This window comes from Leptosomus discolor, chromosome 9, assembly GCF_034619465.1.
Source record: "Leptosomus discolor isolate bLepDis1 chromosome 9, bLepDis1.hap2, whole genome shotgun sequence".
Lineage (NCBI taxonomy): Eukaryota > Metazoa > Chordata > Aves > Leptosomiformes > Leptosomidae > Leptosomus > Leptosomus discolor.
The window spans coordinates 27776989-27795927 of NC_141399.1; the positions used below are offsets into that span (position 1 = coordinate 27776989).

At 38.7% G+C, this 18939-nt stretch overlaps 1 protein-coding gene across 1 annotated transcript in view; it reads left to right on the forward strand.

Moving 5' to 3' along the window:
* The window catches only part of TEX11 (testis expressed 11), a 32922-nt gene extending 15539 nt beyond the window's left edge, over positions 1-17383 (forward strand). Inside the window, exons 15-30 of the mRNA XM_086470668.1 lie at positions 75-160; positions 1308-1445; positions 2179-2281; positions 3340-3464; positions 4227-4312; positions 4946-4999; positions 5706-5746; positions 6962-7048; positions 8678-8748; positions 9296-9412; positions 10301-10373; positions 11838-11987; positions 13008-13116; positions 14111-14231; positions 15983-16147; positions 17188-17383. Of these exons, the coding sequence (XP_086326794.1) occupies positions 75-160; positions 1308-1445; positions 2179-2281; positions 3340-3464; positions 4227-4312; positions 4946-4999; positions 5706-5746; positions 6962-7048; positions 8678-8748; positions 9296-9412; positions 10301-10373; positions 11838-11987; positions 13008-13116; positions 14111-14231; positions 15983-16147; positions 17188-17262 (1601 nt within the window). The 3' untranslated portion in view covers positions 17263-17383. The remainder of the gene's footprint in view (positions 1-74; positions 161-1307; positions 1446-2178; positions 2282-3339; positions 3465-4226; positions 4313-4945; positions 5000-5705; positions 5747-6961; positions 7049-8677; positions 8749-9295; positions 9413-10300; positions 10374-11837; positions 11988-13007; positions 13117-14110; positions 14232-15982; positions 16148-17187) is intronic.
* Positions 17384-18939: the final 1556 nt, after the last annotated feature.

Consider the following 18939-nt stretch of genomic DNA (forward strand, 5'->3'; position numbering starts at 1 on the left):
CAGATGGTTCTTAGGTGCTTCTCAGTGTCGTTCTTAAAGTTCTTCTAAAGTGATGATTTGCAGTATCTTTACAGGTCATTATACTGGGAAACAGCTGTTGCCCGAAGCCTTGAACCGGCTGCACATCATCTTGTGGGACAGAGCTGCCAAACATTATGAGGTTTGGGAACAAACAGTAGTGTTGTTATTTGTATCAGTTAAAATGAATGTCAGCTTTTTCTGACCTCTTCAGTATATCTGTTTCTGGTTAGAGTGCAAGCTGTTACTAAGATTTCTGTTCCAGTTGGCACTAGTTTTATTTTCGTCTAGCTGGGTACTGTCTTCCATTACAACATCAAGTTTCAGGTAGCTTCATTTCAAGGTTTGTGCATGGGAACAGTTATGGCCAGAATTGATCAGCCAGGGAACATATGCAGCCCATCGTTCTGGTTCTGTCCTGGGAAGGGTACAAAACCCTGAAAATATTCTTTACATTGAGCTATTTATTTTACAGTTCCTACCCTCTGACAGTCAGTTGTTGCTTTAAGGAGCATGAAATGTTATCGTGTGTACACTGATTTTATTTTTAGCCTATATAAAGTAGCTTTGGATGCTTATTAGTTCATATACGTTCGTACTGTGAGTATATGCAAGTTCTACTACTCAGAATCAGATACCTTCTTACTCTTTCAGTATTTGGAGAAGATGAGCTCATGTTCTACTCTACTTTCTCTCATACACTTGTTTCTTGATTATACAAAGAAAAACACATGTGATATTTTATTACCTCTCATCTGTGTAGTCAAGAAGGAGTTTTGTGAATGACACAACTTCCTCATTTTTAAATAAGTTCTCTGTCAAAATTGGAACTATGGTTGGGCTATGGTTGGGAGTACCCTCAATGTTCATGGTCTAAATGGGATAAACACTTCTGTCTTTTTCTGTTAGTTTCAGTTGCTTTGTATCATGAAGAGAGAAGTTATTGAATTATTTTTTGAAATAATATTTGTTTTGTATTTAGTCATAAGAATGTTCTTTTTGGGTCAGATGAATGACCTATCTAGTCCAGTGTCCTTTATTTGATAACAGCCGTAAGAAGGGAAGAGTAGGAGTAGGTAAAGCGACAGTTCTCCTATGAGTATTACCTGTGTTATGGGACCAATGATCGTTCTTCTAGGGGAAAGGTTACACTAGAATATACTTGATGATTTGAATTTTTCATTTCCTATGACTTTTTTTTTTTTTTTTTAATTTGGGAAAACAGGGGCAATTTAATCGCCCAAATAAGCATGTGTTTGTTTTGTTTTGTTTTTTTTTAAATTTCCTAGGCAAAAAGCTATTCTGAAGCTCTTCAGTGGTACAATTATTCTGTCAGCTTCTACACACCTGGGCAGATAGATCAGAACTTGGCTAAGCTGCAGAGGAACATGGCTTCTTGCTATCTTCATCTGAAACAAGTTGACAAGGTATATATGTATATTTATCTATTTGCATTGATTTTATTTTTGTAGCTATGTCGTTGGGGCTTAATTAAATCTTTGTTACTGTACCCCTTTTGCTTTGAGAGGGGCAACTGTCTTTGCCTGTCTTGCATCATCCAGAAGAGAGATGTTGTTCATCATCTCACCTGCTATGAGGGCCTTCTCTGTCACCTGTCATTCTAATGGGGGAAACAGTCCGTAAGTTGTGTGACTGTGCCTCAGTATATCAGGCTTCTTCTCAGATTAGAGGTCCTCCTCTGCTCAAGACAGATGAGCCCTGTCAGGAAAAATGTTTGACGTATCTTAGTAGAACTTCCCACCACAGTGTATTAACTGTCACCTCTGCAGAGACCACCTGCTTTACCTATCCAGGCCTTCTGGTTTGGGCATGTTAAAATTCACAGTTCAAAGTGACAGAAGGGAGTTCAATTTTTCAGCTTTCTCTGGGCTTCTTGCTTTTTGATTCTGTAGCTCTAATTTTGAGGAATTGGCTTTTTCCTCAGTCTGGTCATTGTTGGCTTTTAGTGCCATCTTCTGCTGTTGTCACTTTACTTTTCAGGAAAGATGTTGCCAGACTAAACTCCTTGAGTAATTATAAAAACATCAACAATGTAACCATTAACATTTTGTTATCTTTTTAGCTCTCTTCTATTGCAAATTATATTTCTGATTTCAAGATGCCATTATACTGATTTCCTTTAATCTCTTCTGTGAATAGGCTAAAGAGGCAGTTAAAGAAGCAGAGAGGTGTGACCCAAACAGCATCTTTACTAAATTCAGTGTCTATAAGATTGCAGTGATGGAGAAAGATACTGATAAAGGTAGAACTTGGAAGAGAAAGGGTCCACTACAAGGAGCAGAAGTGCTGAATGTATTAGAAAATACTAAGCAGATTTGGACTGTTCATCTCGAGAAGGACACAATAGAGGGTAGCTAGAAGGGTCTGTAAAGTCGTTGACGCTATCAGGCTGTAGATTTAAACTGTTAGTGGGATGCTTTTTGCACATGTTGTGTAAGCTGTGGAGTCTATTGCCATATCTGATGTTGTCTGAATTAAGCTTCTGGCTAGGAAGTCTCTAATCTTCTCATGGGCAGAAGCTATAGTAGCATCACAGGGTGAGAATCATTGTATACTTACTGTTTCCAATATTCCTTTGTATGCATATACAGTATATACCAAGCTAAATGAACCTTAATGGCACCATTATTGCTGCTTTTAATTTCTCTGGACAAGTAGAGCCTGAAGTTACCAGAAAATACGTGAATTACTGAGATTACTTACAGAATGGCATGTTTCTGTAGACTCTTTCTTTATAATGAGTTCTTCCATTTCATATTTTAATGAGAATCTTAGCTCAAGTAATGAAAATTGAGCTTTATACTTACGTAGAATACAGAGTAACATGCAGACCTTGATTTCTGATGAGTTCTGTGACAATTAATTGTTCTCTATACATCTTTTTAATGACAGCATAATTTGTTCACATTATATGGAGTGGGAACCACAGCACAGTGTGAACATAAAAGCAGCAGCAGCACCCTTAGCATAAGCCAAGGTTTGGAAGCACGCCCAGACAATATACTAGACAAAGTCTTCTGTCTTTGGTGACAAACAGTTATTTAGCAGGACAAAATTAAGGGTGTGAGATAGTTCCATTTATATGGCATCCTTGATTCCTTAGATTAGTACCTTGGAAAACCTTTTGACAACTCTAGGAAGAAATGCATAATTGTGGAGAATTATACTGCTGGTATGGTCAGGTTTTCGTGTCTTGGCTTTTCATAGTAAAAAAAAATTACAGCCTTTCATAAGTGGTTTCTAAAGCCTCATTAATTCCAATTGCTTCTAAAAAAAATGTAATTTTTCTCTCTATTTCAGCTGTGGAAGCAGTTATTGAAATGGGGAAGCTAGCAGAAAAGTCATCTCAACATGAAGACAGGCTGGGAGTGGATGAGAATACAGACAATAACCTCCTGAGTTTAGCTGCCCAAATTGCTTTAGAGGTAGAGCAGATAATGTTGTCTCTACTTTGTTTTGTTGATAAAAGTAAGACAGCTGTAACCTCTGTAACCTGGCCTAATTTTAATATTTCTATGTATTTCATGCATTTCTAAGTATTTCATGCTTCCGTGACCAAGGTCTCACTCCAATGTGTTGTGTAATACAAAGTAGAAATTGATTTCAGATATAAAGAAATTGTATTTTTTAGTATTTCTTCAGGAAGATAAAGGATTCTGAGTTATAAATGTTGGTATCTGGAAATGACACGGTGTACTTCTGTAAAATCCTCCTTAGCAAAATGTTACATCTTTTTCTGCCTCTGGGATTTGATCTTTGACATGCTAGGGGGGACCTGTGTATAAAATACACATAAGTGGATGATATACTGAAAAGTCACTAGTCCCTCCTGTTTGCCTCTTGGTTGGTGACTTGAGTGATGTCTGAACAGGCTGATTACATTGGCTTAATTACAAGAGGCTTTTGGTTGCCTTTCAGGGGTTTGTTCATAGCACCATAAGGCATGAAAGCCTTGCCAACCTGTACTGGTCCTGTGCTTGCCATGGGTTCTTTGTGCATGGAATTGTATGATCTCTCCTTATGGTTTTGTTTTGTCTCCAAGGCAATTCTGTGCAGAGTCCTTTGTTCTTTTTCCTGCTAGCAGACTGCACAGACTTTTGGAATATGCTGTTGCTTTGTGTTGGGTTCGTTTTTTTGGTAACTGAGGTAGTGCAGTTTATACAAAACATGTTTTAATTTCTTTTCAGAATGAACAACAAGTTGTGGCTATAAAAGCTTTGGAGTATTTGTCCGAACATTTACAAGACTGCCAACAGTTATTTGCCGCTTTAAAGTGAGAGTTCAATATATTTACAAGGAAAGAGAAATTTTCCTGGTTTCTTTTTCAAAAATAATTTATTATATTGAGGATGGTGGAAAACAGAGTAGATGAAACATTAGTTAGCAGACTTTGGTGCTGCAGATGTACCTGAAGCCTGAACTCTTAATATCTGTAGAGTTCCAGGTCTCTCACAAGCAAATAGTATTAGTTGCTCTAAATTTTATGATTACGTTGTGATTTGGACAGATGAACAGCAGTGACTCGAATGAGATTGCAACAATATATTTGGGGAAAATACCAGTTTGTATTTTCTGATGAAGTGGTATCTTCTTATTGAAACATTCCATCATGTTTATAAAAACAAATATTGTGAGACAGATGTATTTATTCGATATTTGCTTAAATCCTTTGTTAAAGTACATTTATTTACTTACTATTAGATGATTTAGCAAAGTGATATACAAAATAAGGTTATTATACTGTGGGAAACAGTATAATTTTCTTCTCAGTTTGTCACTTTGAATTCTGTGAGTTCCACGGCCTGGTAGCATAAGGAAGAAAAGCGGGATCCTTTCTGGAAAATTAGGACAAAGTACACTTGGAAAAAAAAATCTTGTTTCTTCATTGTTTGTTTCTTGTATTTAGATGTTTGGTTCGTCTTACGTTGTCAAAGGTCATGGCAGAAAATGAAGATAAAAGGTGAGCCCATTTGCAAAACCATTTTCCTATGGTGGATAAGTTTTACAAATGGTGTAATGTTTTCTTGCTGGGCTTGTTTTCATGCAGAGTAATCAAAAGATTAGCTTTTATGCTATGCTAGTAAAAAGGTCCACCCAGGTGACTTATCAACTTCTCCTAATGACATCACATAGGAACATCTTTTCTACTTGTATAACCTTTCCTTTGAGTGTTTGCTCTTTGCCTTCCTCTTTTATTAATGCGTAAGACCATCGGGTATTTTTGATGAGGAATGTGAGCTAAGCAACCTCTTTAACTTTGACACTACGATGTGGTGTCTTTCAGAAGTTCTGAGTGAGAACTTCAGAGTGGGACTAGCACTTCACAAATTGTGTGTTGGCTTAAAAGTAGGAGAACTGTACTGCTGGATTTTAACTGTCAAGGAAACAGCGTAGTGTCAGTGAGGCTTGAAGTTTAACCTGCAGTTCCAACAGCTGAGAAATCTCCCCCTGCACTTCCACAACGACCTTCACTGCTGCAGATCAATAAAACTTTTTGCAGGCCTTCAAGACTCCTGCATCTTCAAATGCTGCAAGTTTCTAACGCTGAAGATGTTTGTTAGGGGAAGAATGATTATATCCATAATTGTGGAGATGTATTCCAACATAAATAATGTGTTCTGTTGTAAGAAAGTTAATCAAACATTTTATTTTTTCCTCCATTCTAGAGGGGAAGATATCAGCTCAATGTTGACTTACTTGACCTTGGGTATGTGTTTGTTTTATTTACGCTTTCTGTAGTTCTTCCATCTGTGAACACTTTATAGTATGATTAGGTCAATACCAACCAAACGTTTAGACTCCTTATTTCAGTCTAGGTTCCCAACTTTCCACTGAAATCAGTGAAGATTAGAACGGGACATTCAGCAGTGTTCTCAAGTTGGGTCTCGGTGCTCCAGGTTTTTCCTATGGGAAGTTTGCAGGCTAGTGTTGGAAAAAGTTTCTAGTAAAGCCTGTACTTGGGACCTTCTCTCAGACAAAGGGGCAGTTTCTCCTTTAATCCTTCATAAGGCCATGCATGCAAACAACAGATATTTGAGTACAAGCCACAGCCTGGGTGGCCTCAACTGACAGTCTCCTACTCTGGCTGCGTTGACAGAAACAAAGTTAGTATCTTTAGGAGCAGGGCTTCCACAAAAGGAAGAAGCTTGGGTTTGTAAACTAAATTAACAGAACTAAATTTCTACTGGCATTAATTAAATGCCAATCGTCGGCTTTCCTGTTCTAGCTGTTTAAAAGGGAGCATTTTTTAAGTTAAGTTATTGCTATATTTTTTTTGCCCTGGAAGACTTTGAACACTGCAAGAGTAATAGCAAATTGCTGAAAGATGGGAGAGGCTTGTCAAAATTGGGTCCCACTTTTAAGTTGTGCTGTCCTTTGAAAAAGAATTGCGTGGTTTGCATTGGAAAAGGTATGGGAGTTTTACAGAGGACTTTTCTCTGTCAGAAGAAATACTTATTTTCACTAAATCTTTTTAACCCTCTCTTCTTACCTTGGACAAGAAAATTAATGAGGTTGTAGAAATTTTTCTACACTAGCCATTCTTACTGCAACTAGGAGAAGAGAATGAAGACTAGAATTAAATTAATTAAAGGTTCCATGAAGAAAGGCCTCAAACCTGTTGTTGAATTTAAAAACCCTCAACTTTTTGTGAAGTTCTGCTGTGTCAGTAAACTTTGAAGAGGCAGTACTTGTTGGTAGCCTTATATATCTTATCTCAAATACTGTTTGAGGCACCTTTTGATGTTTTTTATAAGCCTTTCTGGACAAGCATATTAAATTTAAATTGTGAGAATAGCTCTTCATCAGGAATTGTGTGGGAGTTGTGGAAACCTTTGTTTTGTAGTGTAGTTATTAGGCTTGGAAATGTTTTAATTCTGCTCAGAAAGTGTTACTTACGTATTGAACCACACATTTTCTGCAGCTCACAAGAGACTTGCTGAGTCTTTTACAGAAGAGAAGTTTACAGGGGACATGAGGATCCTTGAAGCTCACTGGTTTAGAAAAGTTGGTAGGTTGCACTCTCAAAATCTACACTGAGTCCCCTCCACCTCCACTTAGCCAGACCTTCAGGCAGAAAGAAGTGTTTAAAGATGTAGATTTATAAAACTTGTCACCTTTGGCAGTTGCTGCCTTAACTAGTCTTAAAGTTCTCCTGCTGCATTTTTTGTCTTCTGAAACTATCTGATATGGCTCATGTTTTAAGTCAATTATCAAGACATACTTACACAAGGTCTGTTTGACGGATGGGATAGCTGATGCATTATTCCCTTCACCACAGGAATTGTTGTATGTGTCCATGACACAACTCTTCAGAGTTCACGATTTTTCTCTTAGTTCTTCACTACCAAGACTGTTACAGAAGTAAAGTTTAAGATCAGGCAAATAGAAAGAATAATGGTTTTCTTCAATGTCTGAAAAAAAAAAAATGCTGCTAAGAGCAATAAAAAACCCTGCTGAAACCTGCGTATGGATATTCTCATGTAGGCAAAATAAGAATTAGGAAGTTCAGATGAGTGTACTGGTGTGACTGTTGCAGGTTGAGCTTACTTCTGCCACTCAGACTGTCTTCATTAGTCCCTTAAATCAGCAGTTCTGGAGTTGGCCTTGGACTACAGTTTATGAAATCTAAGCGGCAAACATTATCATAGATGAAGTGTTTCCTAGTGAGAAATGCAGCTCCCATGGAGCTGTCCTAAGCACTATCCTTAGTATATCTCTGGATCCTTGCTTAGTAATCTTTGTTACACTGTTTTGGTAAAGGACTCTGTGCATTTGCTGTCCATAAAGAAAAATACAAGCGTAGGGTCAGTGATGCAATTTTTCAGATTCTTGCTTCTGCCAGAGCATAGAGGAGAGAAAATAGTTGAAATCAGTAATAGAAGACATCTGCCATGACGAGTTTTTGTACGCATCCTCACAAAGTAGCCGTGCTCCAATAAAGATTAGCAAAGGAGGGAGAGAAGTAGCAGAGGTCTTAGTCACATGAGTGTGAATGGAATTTATGGTGACCATGACTTTCCAAGGTAGCATTCTTACTTACAGAGTAAACAATTCAGAGACTACAAAAACATGTCTTAGGGAATAAATTAACATGCAAGTTAGAATCTGCAAAGTCACTATAGAATCCAGACACTTAATTGGGTCAGATTCTCATACATAAATCATTTTGTTGTCTTTAGATGGCTCATTCATTTACTAATCAGAATTGTGTGTTTAATTGCCATGTACTTGACCCTGCTGGGGTAAAATGGAGAATGTTTCAGAATGTTGAGAGAGTTTTTCCATTTTGTGGGGGTTTTTTTTGTTTGTTTCAGTTTTGTCTTTGTAATATTGTTCAACACTTTTCAGATACTACTTTTGTTTACTAAATAAAATGCTTCTTGCAATTCATACTTTTGTGGGTAGGATATGTGGTAGACTGGATACTTGGTTATGATGAAGTTAAGACTGTTTGAAAGAATGAGTAAGCTATTTTAACACATCACTAATAATTATATTTCTTGCTGTTGTTGAATGAGCTGTTGATGATATTTTGATTAAGAAATTAAATAGTAACTGCCTGTTACTACAGATTAGATGGGCACCCATAACATTGAAGATTTTTATTCTAGTCTCAATTTTTTTGTGTCCTTGTTAGCTTGGAACTTAGCTGTACAGTTCAGGGGCTGGCCTGAAAAGATGAGGGATTTTTTTCTACTGTCTTTCAAGGTATGTACTCTTGCTAGTAGTGTCTCTGATTGAGGAATATTGTCATCTGTCTAGTTCTGTTAGAAGTTACATCCGTGTATCGGGTATCTCCTTGGAGACGTGCTTGTATGCTCTCAAGATGGAGCACTTTTGTCAGAAGGAAGTTGACCTGTAATACAAAATGTAAGCATTGTTGTCCTTCGTTACATTCGGTGGCTTAAAAATGTCATAAGAAACTTAGACTTCAATGAGACCTTTCTAAAATAAATGGATTCTGATGTTTCGAAACTGTATCAAACATGTTAAATACTCAAGTCCTAATCTCCATACAGAACTCCTGCCAGCACTGTCAGTTTTGTATGTGTTTGTAGAGAGGGGCCTCCAACACTGCTTTATGCTTTAAATAATCTGCTTGTGTTATTGTACAAATAAAATTGCAATATGAATATATACTATTAATGTCTGATTGCTAAAAGTGTCATAGAGGAGACTTGGCAATCATCTGTTCATGAGCAAATTGCTTTATAGGGGCAGAATTCTCATTACCTTTTCTTGTTTCTGGTGTCAGTTTTCCCAGTTTTGTCCTTCTGACAAAGCTGTTCTAATTGCTCAGAAGACATGCCTGTTAATGGCAGCTGCAGTTGATCTGGAAATGGGGAGACAACAGGTAACACCTTCTGAACAGGTAGGGCCATTGCTCTGGTAACTGATTCTTTATGTATCAGTGTAGCATTTTTTGCTTTTGATTTTGAAGTCTTAGGGTTTTTTCAGTCAGAACAGGATATTGAGAAAGTAACTGTGAGAACCTTTCATAGTTAATTAGAATCAATGCACTCAGTGTTTTCCAGGCAGCTGTAAATGTTGGATTTCTGTGAGTTAGTTCTGTTGACTTCAGTGGATTTGAACAGATTTATATCAGCAAAGGGTCCTGGCAGTACCTTCTCTTGGAGGAATTTCAGTCTACCTTCTATATTATGTAAGGAGTCTGCTGCTAAACATTGTTTGGTCAGGCAGATGATTACTGCATCTTTAGAATTATGCCATTGATGGAAGTAGTTACCAGTATGGTTGTGATAAAGCTCAGAAATTTTTTTTTGTTTTTATGCATGCATCTTTTTTTTGCAATGTTCTACTTCCTGTGGTAGGAAGATAAAATGTGCAGTAGTTATGAAGGAAGTATGGAAGTCTGTTGTACAGTGATTGTTGTAGAAACTTACGTTTGTGGAGAGCAATGCACAGCAATTTGTGTTGTGGGATGTAGTGGTTTGTCAGTCTCAGTAGCAGTTTTATGCTTGGGAGCTGAGATAAATGATGTCCCATAGGAACCCATATGGTTCTTTGTGGACCAATGGAACATTTAGTGTGAAGAGGCTTTGTTTGAGATGTGGAGGTCTTTGAAAAAGAGAGAGAAAGAAAATCCCAAAAAGGAGTAACTGGTGTAGATGGTATACTAATTAGGCTGATTCTTAATTTATTTTATAGCTCGGTATAAAGGGTCTGTTAGTTGTAACATATATATTACTTTCGCTTCTAAAACTGTGACAAAAGTAACTTCTTAAATTTTGTAAAATAGACAGAGCTTTTGACTCAAGCCCTTCAACATCTCCAGACATGCAAGGAGATATGGAAAGTTCTGAAATTAACAGGTAAGCTACAAAGTATGTCTGTTCAGCACATGTAACTCTTAGACTTAGTCACTGTATTCATGAAAAATACAGGGCATATGGAATTGCTGTCTCAGCTGAACACCGTTGAAGCAGATATGGGGCAATATGATGAAAGAATTGGCAAAGCCAACTACTGTTTTTTACATGTCATTGCAGGCTTTTTATTGCTATGAAGTGTGGAACAATCTTTAACAGTGAAGTTGGGTTGATTGTTCTGTCTTTAAATGTTAAGAAACTCCAAGCTTTTTGTTCTAAAGTTGCTCTTGCACTGTTTTAATAGCTTTGCTAACCTCTTCCCATACAAGGCATTTCAGAGTACAGAAAGTCCTGCTACCATACTTTGAAGTGCCAAAACCCATTCCCTGACTCTTCCATGTCAATTTAGATCAGATATTACTGGAGCCTGGCGTGCTTTCAGCTGACAGCTGAGATACTGAGTGACTGTTAGCCTAGAGGATGCATGCTTTACTTTTTTTGATAGTATATTGGTAGAAAAATTTCATTAGGCATTCGTTGTCTGGCCTATGGTCTGGTTTCTTTTCAGTTACAGGTTTGGGACACTGTGGAGTTTCCACTGTAAGATGCATTAGTATTTAACTTTTGTCAAGAAATTTACTTGCTGTTTTTTTTCCTCTTAAAACTAAGGAATGAAAGGTTCATTATGTGGCCTGGATTTGGGATTCTCTTTGCCCTTTTGCACTGAAGGCAAGATAACTCAGAAAGACTTCTTCCCTTTTAATTTTCCATCCTTAAAATCCCAAGGCGTTGATTATCTCAGGACAGGGATGTATTGGAGTTTCTCCTGCAGAGGTTTGTGGAATGGTAGCCTGGTGCTCCTTCACTACTTCGCTAGACCTTAGCCAACATGTGGACAAGTGTGTTGCTCTGGAGGAAGCTGAGAATGTCTTTTACATGTAAAAACAAAGATCTTTGTGATAGTTCAGTAAAGGATTGTTTAGCATTTGTATCAGATTTACACTTTCACAGCAGTTCTACTGTTTTCCCACCATTCTTCTGTGTATGGATTTCCTGAGTGCTTTTCTACCAGAAAGGGGAAAAGTCCTACAGAAAAATTTGAAGCTAATGGTAACTTCTTTCATAAGCTGACCTTCTGAGCTGGTGGCCTTCTGTTATCTCTTTTACCTGTCTATCAAAATGGCTTCCCTAGTAGCTAGTACCTTGTCTGGGAGGGTTGCATGAATTTAGCCAATTACAGACCAATGTAGATTTGGGGGCAGGGGCATGGTGGTTGGTGGGTTTGTGCTTTGGACATCTGAAGTTTCTGTCCAAGGCTGATTCAGAGTTCTGCTTGCTCTGCTGTTAAATCTGAGTACCTTAATGGTTTTTTTTCCCCTGTTGGAAACAAAATTTATACCTTATGGTAGACGATGTGGCTTTAAGAAAATGAATCATTACATACAGGCGATTCTGTCTCTTCTGTAGGAGATTTTGCTAAAGACCCAACAGACACATTGTTGCTGCTTTATGAATTTGAAGCAAGATCCAAACTGAATGATCCAACACTCCACAACCTTATGGAGTCAGTATGGGAGCAACAACAAATAGAGGTCAAGACACTAGAAATCATTGCATGTAAGGACTGTATTTGTACTTTCATAGTTCTTCAAGTCGTGAAAAACAGCTTTTGTTGCTCTTTCCTGCTTATTTTGGGTGACCGGGATTATAGTGTATTGTGCAGCATGCAGAAAATGGGTCTAACCATATATATTTTGTCCTGAAGCAAAGATGCTTAGGATCTCAGCAACACTAGGAGATCTGTATTTTGAAATAACATATTATGTGGGTGTTGAACCACAAATTTGGAACATCCTTCCATTTCTAGACCCTGAGACATTTGTATTGGTTGTGAGTCTGGAAAAGATGATTGAGAGAAACTTTTACAAGCTCCAAACTGGCAAAGGCCAGAGAATGACCCTAGCTGATTCATGCCCCAATACAGAAGTTTTAGGATGTGGACTTTGGACAGATACGCACTTTCAACTTAAAGTTAGTGTAGTTAATTTGTAAAAAGCACTTCTCTATACTCTATCATGCTTTCATCACCGAGTTCTAGTCATGCTTCCTTGAGAGTCCTAGGATTCAGGGAAGATGAGTAAAATTTAGAGCTATCATGGCAAATCTTTGGAGGGGATTCTGTAGGATTGCATAAACACCTACTTATCTTCTTGATCCCCTTGTCTTGAGGGAGTACGCACCTGGACTTGGAAACACCATACTGACATCCTACTACTGCCTAATTTTCCCATCCAGATTTTCGTGTTCAAGGAGACAAACAAAACAATACTCTGTACTTTTAGACATTCCCCCCCAATGTTTTTTGGTTACTGCACCAGAAGTAAACAGAAGTGAGAGTACTTGTAAATTATGAAATGTACTGTGCTTTTGCCTTGCAGCCCTCATTGATGATGTGCACAGTAAGAAAGTAGTAGAGAAGCACTTGCTTGTGACCAGCCCAGGCATTAAGCAAATCTCTCTTCAGTTGTTTGTCACAAGGGATCTGGCAACATGCTGTAGTTTGTTTTAGTGACCAGTGGGATTAAAGTCTCACTCCAGTCATTTCTTTCTTCTTCTCTATTTTCATTTGCTTTTAAGCATTAGCAATGGAATCTCCAGCTCGGTATCCTGTACTATGTAAGAAAGCTCTGAAGAGTGCACTAAACCTTCACAGAAAGCAGACTGTCATTGATGCTGTGAAATTTAGGTTAGTGTTATCACATAGTTTTGCCATGAACCTATGACCGGAATTACTAACAGGGAATAAAGCCTGCAATTTGAAAAAAGTGGATTTTAGTTTATGTGTAAGGTTCTACTTCTTGCTGGCCAACCAATGTACCTCTCAAGTATGACTGTCTAATAGATGTGTTAACTGCAATTTGTTTACTTGGCATATTTTCTGAAACAGTGGTATTTCCAAGAAATGAATCTATCAAGGAAAGAAAATGAAAATTGGATCCTGAGGAGGTCTCTGTCTGTTTCTTGTGAGGAAGGTGTTCATTTAAGGTGTTACCCTGCAGTCGTGAACTAGTTATTTCAAAGACAATGAAGTGAAGAGAAATTAAGGGCTGAGAAGAAAGCCATGAGTTGTTAGTGATATGATGCCATAGTACGTATGTGATTTATTTTTCTGGGTAACTGGCTAACTGCTGTACCCTATGGAATCTGAAAAATAACGTGATGTGTGTCTTCCTCCTCTCACTTGTATCCCATAAAGGATTTTTTTCCTCCTTTCTAAGTTCCTTGCAGTAACCACTGGGTAAAGGCAATTGTTAATAGTGCCTTTCTCACTTTACACTGAGAAAGACAGACCTGTTTTCAGAAACCATGTATCTGTTGCTGATTTTGTGAGGATGCTCACTACTTAGTTCTTGTTTGCGAAGTTAGAAAAGGTACCTTTTCCTCACTGTCATGTGTAGCACGCTAGAAAATACTATGTCTGTCTTCTGCGGCACTTTAGAGCCCAGCAATGAAAATAATTAATCCCTTGCTGCTCTTGGTTCTCTTTTTGCGTGGTTTGTATGAATGAGATCTGATACTAGGAAAATGTACATTTCTGCTGTAAGAGTGTGTGTGTAGCAAGCACCAAGGTGGATGTGTCTGATGATCATAGAGACGTTGGTGTGCTGCTGATACTGAAAAGTAGCTGTTTGTGCACATGATATTTAATGTTTCCTCTTTTGCTCTGTTTCAATTCTCAGCAAATGCTTACATAGTTTGATTAGTCTTTCTTTGCCGACTGGATTAACAGACTTGGATGCCCGTGTACTGCAGGAGGTGTGGGACTACTTTGAAGATGCTCTGAGCGTAGTCAGCAGTACGGTAAGTTGAACAGGAAAATGAGATTGGGAGATGATCCTGAGCACATTTCAAAGAAATCCTCATCAGACAGAGAATAATTAGTAGACTGAACATGATACAGTGTTATATGTGAAGCAGCTAAGACTTCTTCAGTAAAAGATATCCTGAAATTACCTCAAAAGAAATGCCTCTTGTATATTTATGACTGAATTATGAATTTCCCTGGATTTTTGAGACATTTAAGGCCAAATTTTCAATGCCTATTTTAGAAGCATCTTGAGCTAGAACATCTATCTTTCCTCCTCTTGCTTTCTTACATTCTTACACTGAATATGTTTTTTTTAAATGCAGATTACTTTTCCATATCAGTTTAAAGCCAGCTAAAATTTGGATACCAGTCTTGCTTTTTTCTCAGCTCTGTTTTGTTAAATGTATTTGGAAACTTACTGTGTTACCGTTTTTAACATATGACCTAGAACTAGATTCCTGTGCTGTCAGTACTTGTGGCACCACATGCCTCATTTCTCTGAGGACAGGTATATGGAGAGTAAAATCTTTCTTTCAGTAAGCATTTCTGCTGCTCCTTTCAGGCCTGAAGTGTAGTACTATACAGTGAAGGCAGTTGTACTGAGGAAGTCAGACGTTTCTACTTAGCATTTCATAGGTAGAAATCAGTTAAGGAATATTCCTGTTCAGGACTAATGAAACCAATACTAAGTTTCATAGCTTCATTCCATTGCATGGCTGTTTCTTTAGTCAGGTTTGAATGTCTCATAAAAATGGCATAAAGATACGCTGTTCCTGACTTCCCCCCAAAAAAGAATGTGTTCACATCCGTGCCTGCCTTTGACCAGAGTTCGCATCTATAACTTTGATAATGTTCTTGTTGAGGGATACGAATGAAATGTTAATGTGGACTGATACTCCTAACAGCAAAATTTCCCAGTTCTTGAAGGCCTTCTTTTTGCAGTCTTGCTCATGGCAGCAGGTGCTAATTGGTACCATGCTAGGAGGAGGACCTTGGGACGTCACATCAGTACATTATCAGTCGGAAAGCTGGTACACCACTCATGACTTGTACCTCCTATTCAGAAATGGATGCTGCAGTTCAGAAATTCACTCTGGGTCCTCTTATTTAGGATGAGAAGCATCTATCAAAGAGGAAAAATAAGTCCTTCCAGCCTACTCTTAAGGATTTGCATGGCAAATAAATAATTGCTTGTCCTTCCCTTCCCAACTGAATCTGTTCCCCATCAGGATCAGAGTGTTGTTGGGTACTCTGACTTCTGTTCTGCAGTTACATGGGCAGCTTTCACCCTGGCAAGCCATTGTCATACTGCATATAGAAATTCTGAAGAGATAAGAACTGCTGCTTCTAATCCGTAGTGAGCAACTACATCCTGCTATTCAGTACTGTTTGGATAAACTGGAAAGTACTGTGGCAGCAAGTTCAGGCTGTCTGCAGACAGGCTGTTGGAAAGCATGCTTCCATTCTAGCATGATTCCCCGTCCCACAGAATCGTGTTTTCTGACCTACCAATAGTTAAGTGCAACATGACTTACCCATGTTGGAAACAAGCTGTTTGACAGTAGTGCAGATAGACTGTGAAATACAGGATGGCACTGACTGAATTGCCCTTTGCTTAGGATTAAAAAACCCAAACAACTGTTTTCCCGCTCTAAAACAAAACTCTAATGCACTCCTGACTTGTCAGGTTTAAAGTGAAAAGTCTGTTTTCTGATGAGCTGCTGCTTCTTGTTTGCTGCTCCAGGATGCTTATCCAGAGGTGGAGATCCTTTGGTTGATGACAAGAGCCTGGAATACAGGAATATTTCAGTATACTGTTGGTAAATATAAGGAAGCTGAGCAGTGGTGTGGATTAGGAATGCGTTTCCTCAGTCACTTAGGATCTCTGAAGAAAAGCTATGAAGGCCATGTAAGTATAAGCAGATGAATTTGAGGATGTGGGATTGGATGTCTGGCATGAATTTGAGATATGGATCTGGGTGAAGAAGCCACCACAGCCGATCTTTAAAGAGTTTCAGGAGAAGCATGGTACCTAAGTATTTGGGGGGAGCTTGATGCTAAAAGATTTTTACAAAGTGAGGCCAGAAAAGTTTTGATAGACAATAGAAAGAGTAATGTAGTGTCATTTTACTGGAACGATCATGTAAATGGCTGACTGGAAATAAACTTCTGGCTATTTGTGGCCACGGGAGACCCCTTGTACCTTGCCTGCTTTCACTGAAGTCAAGGTGCTGTACCAGTTTACTTAAATCAGCTGTTGTATGAATACTTTCAAGCTTGGTTTCTAGTATAATCTACTGTCTTATAAATAGGGTTTAAGATGATGTGAATAAAATCATTAAAGCTTATCTTTTCAAGTGTAGCTTACTTGCTCCCTGTGAGGCAGAAATTTCAGGGCTAGCACCTCTGTAGAAAACAGTGACACTTTTTCTTACTCTGTGACAAGTCAGCTTCTCTGCAGTTCTTCACTGGTGCTCCTACCTTGATTGCCACACAGTGCAGCCTTGCTGGTGTATGCAGTCATCGTGCATTCTCTTATGCATGAGCTGGGCAATCAGGAGCTGGTTGCAACTTTTATACCATTTTAAGTACATCAGTTAAGACAATAAGAACAATTGAGATCACTCCCTTCCAACCTCAACCATTCTGTGAACAGGTTTATTCACTGATGTAAGACTGATCTGTAAACTGTGCTTTATGTCAGTATAAATAAACCCACCTTTGTTAGGTTGCACTGATTTAACTATTTTTTTTTCTTAATCCTCTGTATTTAAATCTTTACCTCAATCTGAAATGTTAGGTTTAGAAGCTAGTGGTAGTCTCCCACCTATCCCCTTGCTTCTGTGCCCTGTCACTTTGTTGTATTATCCAGTTGAGTGTTGTATTATCCAGTTGAGTGATACAACTTTATCCATCCTTGTTGATAACTATGGTGCTTGCGTTCTCCAGATGATTGGTCTTTATAGTGAGGTTCTAGACAAACTGGACAGAGCAAAAGGGTTTCTTCCAAATGAAGAAAAATAGTGACAACCACAACTGCAAAAAGGAGGACAGCAGTCTCTCTTGGAAACATCCTGCTGAATGAAAGAGGCCGTTAGCTCTGCAAAGACATGGGGTTATGGGAGCGGTGGAAAAGAAACCAGGATCTCCTTGTTGGCAATTAAGTTAGGAAATGTTTATTGAATAAATGTAATTGTTTCCCTCTAGGGAATAATTTTCATTCTCTGGAGCTATGTAACAGAAATAAATTCTTAACTTTTTCATGAGATGTGTCTGCTGTTGTAACAGGGTGGTTCAAACACCTGATCTTAGTAGTAAGTGGCAATGAGAACCAGAAAAGTATTCCAAGACCAGGCATCTCTTCTGGATGTCATAGCTGCCTTGCTACATAACTATCAGATTTAGATTTCAGTCCATTTCAGTATGGACAAGAATTCAGAGCTGTTTGCCAGTTTTACAATTGAGTTAGAATAAAAAAGAGCAGGTACTAGTTAGCTCCCAGAAGAAGCTAAAGCTTTGACTAGGTACTGCTGTTTGTAGACTGCTGTGACAGATGCACACCTCCTCTTTGAACTAACTGAACTTTGGTCCAGGCAGATGCTCAGCAAGTAGGCCTAATCAGAGTTAATCCTATAGGGGGAGGCTGTTACTGAGAACTCAGAAAAACCCCAGTTTGGCTGGAGACTGGGCTGATAAGTGGCTGAAGCTGCATTAACACAGCAGAAAAATCTGACTACAAATCAACCACTTTGCACTATAAATCTCCGCAGCCATCAGGGCCCTGTTGAGCTGCCCCTCCATAGTAGCTGGCTGCATGGCATTGATCTGTTGTGTAAGGGATGAATTACCCCTTGAGGCTGAGAGATCCCTTACCTGACACCAGACATTGATGGGTTGGTGACATTGTTTGCATGCATGCAGCATTTAAGATATAGTAATATATACATATAGTAAGCTTAAGCAATAATCTTTATATCATGCTAATTTTAAGTGTAGTAGAGTATTGACTGCCAATCCATCTGTAATATTTTACATTACTTAAATTTACTGATTAGAACTCAGTAAACGTAACTGCTGAATCAGATCTGAGTGATCCCTGACTCTTACACAACAACTAACACACATGAGTCACCGTTCAGCATGAACTTCCCTACAAATCCATATAAAAAACACAGGCTGGTAATGGATGGACCTTACTGCAGCTGGATTGAAGAGAGATCTCTCACCTGAAATTCAGTGTGGGTAGTGAAGTGTGTGGAGAGGTGGGGTGGGGTTAAGAAACCTTATCAGGTCTATACTGCTGTTGCTGTTTCATTGGAAGGTTCAGAAGTCAGAGAAAACCATGGTTGGAGTCTTGCCTTCTGTACTGTAGCACAGATGTGCTCCGTAACACCTCTTGGTGTCCTAACTCCAGGGGACAAATTGTGGCTGCATTCTGCCTGCCTATGAACACAAGACTATGCATCTTCCCACGTGCCCAGCCCTTCTCTGGAAGGAAATAAAGGTGACTGGAGTGGGAGGGAGCAACAGTACACTCCAGTGAAGCCCTTTGAGTGCTTGGGGACTGGTACTGTGGGTTCTAGCAGAGCCTAGATCTACTTACTATAGAAGTTTTCCTTTAAAAAAAAAAAAAAAGGGCTGATAGCATGCTTGAGCAAAAAGTACAGATTCAGGCAATCAGTTGTCTGCGTAGAAGGTGAG